The sequence below is a fragment of the Heloderma suspectum genome, chromosome 5 (genome assembly GCF_057233095.1).
Source record: "Heloderma suspectum isolate Gila_16-S chromosome 5, 16-S_ref, whole genome shotgun sequence".
Classification (NCBI taxonomy): Eukaryota; Metazoa; Chordata; class Lepidosauria; order Squamata; family Helodermatidae; genus Heloderma; species Heloderma suspectum.
Window position 1 is genome coordinate 116014301 of NC_139462.1, and position 6203 is coordinate 116020503.

The 6203-nt window shown below is 44.0% G+C and overlaps 1 protein-coding gene across 2 annotated transcripts in view; it reads right to left on the reverse strand.

The window, feature by feature from the left end:
- The window catches only part of NCAPG (non-SMC condensin I complex subunit G), a 42133-nt gene extending 37195 nt beyond the window's left edge, over nt 1-4938 (reverse strand). For both annotated transcript variants that reach the window (XM_084857054.1, XM_084857051.1), the window contains exons 1-2: nt 4829-4938; nt 2496-2605 (exon numbers count right to left, since the gene is read on the reverse strand). In XM_084857054.1, coding sequence (XP_084713180.1) covers nt 2496-2603 — 108 coding nt within the window. In that variant the 5' untranslated portion in view covers nt 2604-2605; nt 4829-4938. The remainder of the gene's footprint in view (nt 1-2495; nt 2606-4828) is intronic.
- Between the last annotated feature and the right edge of the window lie 1265 nt (nt 4939-6203).

The window sequence follows — 6203 nt, forward strand, 5'->3', positions numbered from 1 at the left end:
CTATGCTGATAAAAGGGTGCTCCATGACACCAAGGCCACTTGTGCCTTCAGTGACAATGCTGGGTCCAAGAGCATCCAACAAACTATAAACTTTGCCCTTTAGGGGGGAGTGCAATCCCCTCCAGGACAGGTTGAACACCTCTCAGCCAGGCAGACTAACACCCATAGGCAGACTAACCACCCACTAACAGTACCTCCATCTTGTCTGGATTGAGTCTCAGTTTATTAGCCCTCATCCAATCCATTACCGCACCCAGGCAGTGGCTGTCATCCACATATTAGTGACACCTCAGATCACATCTCTGAATAATCTCCCCTAATGATTTCATGTAGATGTTGAACAGCATGGAGGATAAAATAGAGCCTTGTGAAAACTGATAGCATAACTGCCAAGGCACAGAGCAACAATCCCCCAGCACCACCTTCTGGAATCTGCCACCAGAAGGTGGTGCTGGGAGCAGAACAGCGGCAAAGAGACAGCCTATCAAGAAGGATGCCATGGTCGATAGTATCAAAACGCACTGAAAGGTCCAAGAGAATCAACAGGGTTGTACTCTGACTGTCCCTCTCTCAGAAAAAGGTCATCCCACAGGGTGATCAAGGCAGTTTCCATTCCAATACCAGGCCTAAAACTTAATTAAAATGGATCTAGATAATCAATTCCATCAAAGAGCGTCTGGAGTTGACCAGAAAACACACGCTTGAGGATCTTGCTTAGGAAGGGGATGTTAGCAACTGACCTACGGTTGTTAACATTTATTGACTCCAGGTTAGGCTTCTTCAGGAGTGGCTTAATTACTACCTCCTTTAAAGAGGCTAGCACCATGCCCTCTCTCAAAGAGGACTTTACAACCGCTTGGACCCAGATGGACATCCCCTCTCTTTTAGATGTAATAAACCATGAAGGGCAAGGATTAAGCACACAGGTGGCTGAATGGACTTGGCCAAGCACCTTATCCACCACATCCTTGGGCCTCAACAACAAAGTCAACAAATAAAATTAAATCAATTGGTGCTCTGGACACCTCTGCTAATGAAAATTGCATTACATGTGGAAGTTGTGATGGATGCGTGCAGCTTTATCTTCCAAGCGTCATGTGAACTTGTCACAGCATGTTACAGAGAGGGTTCCACTGTCTCTCTCGTTGGCCCAGATTGCAGGAGGCTGTGAGCCACTCAAACCAGAAAAGCTTTGCTGGATGACACTGAGAAGATGCAATGGTGGTGGAAAAGAGTTCCCTTTTTGCCATCATTGCTGCTACAGAATAGTCTCGATAATGAGCTCTAACCTGTGTTCGGTCAAACACAGCAGGAGTCTTCCTCCACCTGTGTTCTAGCCATCTTTTCTCTCTCTCTCTCTCTCTCTCTCTCTCTTCATTGCCCTCAGCTCAGGTGTACACCAAGTTGCTGGCTGGGCTCAGAAGGAGAGGGCGCTTGGGCATGATCATGTCAATTGCCTGAGCCATCTCTGTATTCCACAAACTGACCAGGGCTTCGACTGGAGCACTAGCATAAGCATCCTTTCCACTATTCTTTCAACAGGGCTGGAAAAATTCTAGGTGCGCCTAGAAATCCGAAATACTGTTTAGCCCAATGCTTACCCCTAAAATGTGATACTGGCTTCTAAATATGTGATGCAATGCCCAGGAAACTGAAATATGTTTCCAGCCCTGTCTTATGCTATGCAAAGACTGTAACTGTTAACCTGTTACCTTGTTAACAGGAATGCAGCTGTAAGACATTGTTCATTACAGTATCCTTATTGACACATACTATCACAACATGTAGTTGCAATATAGACTATCTGTGACAGACTAACCGCCTAGCAACTGATCCAGTATCACTTCCCGAAAGGCTGATGGGCAGGGCAATCCCAGCTTCAGATTTGGAGTGCTCCAACCTCGGAGCCTCTAACGTACCCAGAGCCTATCATGACCCTAACAGAGCAGAAAACGTATCATGACCCTAACAGAGCAGAAAAGAGGAAGGAGCATTTCCTTCCCCCACACACACACCGTCTTCCTTAAACACACACATTTATGATAGCTCTAGGACTGGCATAAATCCCCCACCCCCTGGGATGGGGAAGTGTCTGGGGACTCTCCTGGTAAACCCGCCTACCTATCAACCCAGACCCTATCTGTCACCAATTCCCCTTCTCCGATGTCAGCCAGGTTGTCAGCCATTTCCACAGGGGCTGGGAGATGGGCTCCAGTGTCAGATTTCCCTGTCCAATGTCAGACTTCCCTCTGAGAGGTGGAAATCTGATCTATCCTATGGCCCCTGGGACACCATCCGAGGGGTGGGGAAGTGTTTTTGGACCAGATGACTCCCACCCCACCCAGCCCTCCACAGGCCAAATGACATCAGTAGCAACATCCCCTGACTTCATTTGGTCCCTGGCCAACGCACTAGGTGGATGATGAATCTCTGCTGTGAGTCACCCTGGTAACTTAAGTCTAAAAGGGACATAAATCAAATAAATAAATGTTTACCTTATTATATGTGCACTTCAAAGATGTCACTAGTTTTGCATGATTTTGGTGAGGTTTTTGAGCCTCCTCAAAGGCCGCCTTAATATGGAGTGACTTTTTCCCTTTCATAGCTGCAAAGAGATAGCAATAAAAGAAACATAATCAAATGCTGTAGTATCTATCGAATCCCACTAGCTGCTAGTATCACCTTGCTGTTACCATTATGCCTACCAACCAGTGTTTTTTCAAGTAGTCCTTACCTAAACATACATTTACATCCGCATTACTTAATGCCAACCCATTTATACATAGTTTAGAACTAGCTCTCAAATAAGGCTATTTTAAGAGTTATACCCTTTCTACCAATGGTCTCTATAGTGGCTTACAAACAAGATTAGAATGATTAAACTCAAAGAATAGCCTGCAGTCTCTTCAGCAGCCTCAGAGTACAAATAGCTGGCTGTTAAACACCCTCATGGCTTTGTTATATAGTTATGTATTTACTTACATTATCTGTAAGCTGTCCTTCACATTTCTTTAGAAGATGGAAATACTCAAGGAGTTATTCATACTATGCATACTAATACAGAATAGATGGGATGTACATAGGAAGCTGCCTTACACCAGGTGGGATTAATCCAGTTAATCAATCTAACCCAGTTATTATCTACCTTGACTGGCAGCAGCTCTCGAAGGGCTCAGGCAGAGGGTCTTTTCCATCACATGCTACATGATTCTTTTTTAAACTGGAGGTGCTGGGGACTGAACTTGGGACCTTCGGCAAGCAAAGCAGGTGCTCTACCACTGAGCTTTGGTAGCTAGATCCTCTGCTAAATAGATGCTCATTTCATGCCTACTAACTGTGCTAGTAGCTATTTTCTCAACATGTGTTCTAGTTTCTTCTGAGTCTGGAATGTATTTTTATTGTAAAGCCTGGCTGATTGACAATACCACATAATTTGCCATTTCTCATAATGACAAGTCTCATAAAGTTACTGGTGTTTATTGCATTTTGAAAGTTTCAGCATTTTGAACAAAAACATGCGTATTTATGACACCTACACATGGAACTGCAATGGAGGATCACATTTAGTCTGTTAGCATTTCAATCAATCTTAGGTTCATGAAGGCAGTTTTCCTCATCACTCTCACTGGCTCAATTCCTGCATGTCGCACTCATTGGAGCAGGACAAGTAAAAAACTCCACTCACTTCCATGCTATGAACTGTTTTCACATAAAAACAAGTGTATCTATTTTCCTCCAACAAATGTTAGACAGCGATGCCATTTGCAATTAACTGACAATCTAAGCTGGAGTAACTGAGCTGGTTTGGACATCATGATAAACCATGATTTCCATTTTTATTAGCTGAGGTTTAGCATTATACCCTAAATTGTGGTTAACTTTAACTCTAGTTAGATGAAAACCCATGGTTTGAAGTTGGCTTATTTCAAGAAAACTATAGGAGGCCACATAGGGACATTTCAGCCTCCCAGGTCACTCTGGACTTGTTCACATGATCACAGACAGGGAAATAAACCACAGTGGCTTGATCAGTCAGCCAAGTTCAGGCAAAATGATAAGTTAATTAAAAATGGAAAAAATCACTTCCAGTCTCCTCACAGGCAGTTCAGGGGAGAAAATGTGAACTCAAGGTTCACCGAGGGTCATTCCTGACACAAAAAACAGTGGTAATCATGACACCTGCACTGGCCCATTGATTTTCCTTGGTAACGAAAGCCTGAGTTGTAACACAGTACAACAGCAGCTTTGCACAGGCTGATCCTGTGTATGTTTGCTCAGAAATAAGTCCTGCTTTGTTCAGTGGGACTTGCTTCAAAATAAGCATGTATTGGATTGCAGCCTTAAGTAACTCCAAAAACTGAGTTTTGAATTGCAGGCTTAAGTAACTACAGTTCAATCCTAACGAGGATTGCTAGCAGTTTTGTGTTTTTTTTAACCTTGGTAGAGAGGTATGTCATGCAAGAGTTTAGCGTAAAAACCATTCCCCATAGCACTCCATGTATCTGACGAACCAGGCTATAGTCCACGAAAGCTTCTGCCAAAATAACGGCGTGACGTCCTTAGGGTGCCATAGGGCTCCTCGCCGTTTTTGCTGCAACAGACTTAACACAGCTACCTTCTGGAAACGCGAAAGCAAAAGCAGCCCCTAAAAGCCACACGAAGGGTTGGTGTCTTTTGTTTTACATCCATCCCGCCACCGAGGCATGGAGCTCGAGGCGGGGAAGACTCCCCGCTGCCCCACTTCGCAAAAGCGCCAGGATCGAGCACGCAACGCCAAGAAGCGGAGCGGGGCTTGAGGGGGCCCTCCCGCCCGGACTCCCCATTTCACCTGATTACTCCGCAGGCTACCGAAGAACAAGACGCCGAAGCCCTTTTGCACACCGCTTCCCCAACTGCCTTTTCCCGCCGTTGCTTTCAAATTTTTACGTGTCCAAGAATGGGTCGCGCGGTCGGGCAGCACTCTCGCGAGATTCTAGAGGGCGGCTAGAAGACTCCGAGGAACGCCGAGTTCTAAAAAGGGCGTGGCTAGGGCTTGAATCTTGGCACGGCGGGAAAGGAACGAGCCAGGCGAAGTATCCGGCAGGGGCGCGGAGAAGCGGGCGCGGCGCTGTGGCCGGCGGCTGCGTTGTCCAGGGTGACGGGCCGCGCCTCTGCGAAAGATTTTCAGCGGTTCTTTCTGTTAGGAGAAGGTAGTAGGCGAGGATATGCTGTTTCCTTCCATGCAGGTTTACTGTCAAAACTTTTTTAAAAAATAGCGAAGTACTATATGTGTATATATATATATATTGGCCGTGGAAGCTCACTGGGTGACTTTGGGCAAGTCGCAGACTCCCAGCACAATCTACCTCACAGGGTTGTTCTTGTGAGGATAAAATGGAGAGGAGGATAATGTAAGCGACCTTACAAGAGGAAAAAAGGTGGGATATAAATGCAATAAATAAATATTTAAAACAATTCAATAGGTAGGTAGTATTTGCAGATATCTCCTTGGCTTTCCAATAAATCGTTCATCAGCAGTTTAAAATACATAACAAACCTGCCAAATGATTAAGAACATTAAAAACGCATCAAATTAAAATATTAAAAAGCAAAACATATAAAAACTACTTACAATAAAATGCTGCAGTAATAGTGTATGACTTTTTTAATGTATCTTTTACTGGGCTGGCCATGAAACTATGCTGTACTTTTATTTAAACGTTTTTAAAGCTTCCTTCTCCTCCTTTATCCCACTTTGAGTATAATCACACTTTGGCAAATTTATTTATATTACAAATATTTGTATACTGCTCTTCATCGACAGATACCAGGCAGTGTACAAAAATATAATTTAAAAAATAATATATAAAAACAAACATTAAAATACAATAATCAAGGACAGGAAATACATAATAGATAATTCACATTAACAAACTTAAAATGCCTGGGCAAACAAATAGGTTTTGACCTGGCACCAAAAGAGTACAAAGTCAGCACCAATCAGTCTACCATGAAGAGTGTGTTCCACAACCAGGAGCCACAACAGAGAAGGCTCTTTCCCTTGTCACATAATGAACCAATTATATTTGGAGGAGAGCCTCCCCTAGCTATCTTAAGGCACAGGCAGGCTGATAAGGTGAAGCACTTTTGCAGATATTTGTGATATTTACCTGAGGGCCAGCCCCAGAGAATGCTTGGGGCTTACATCCAGGCAAATATACATT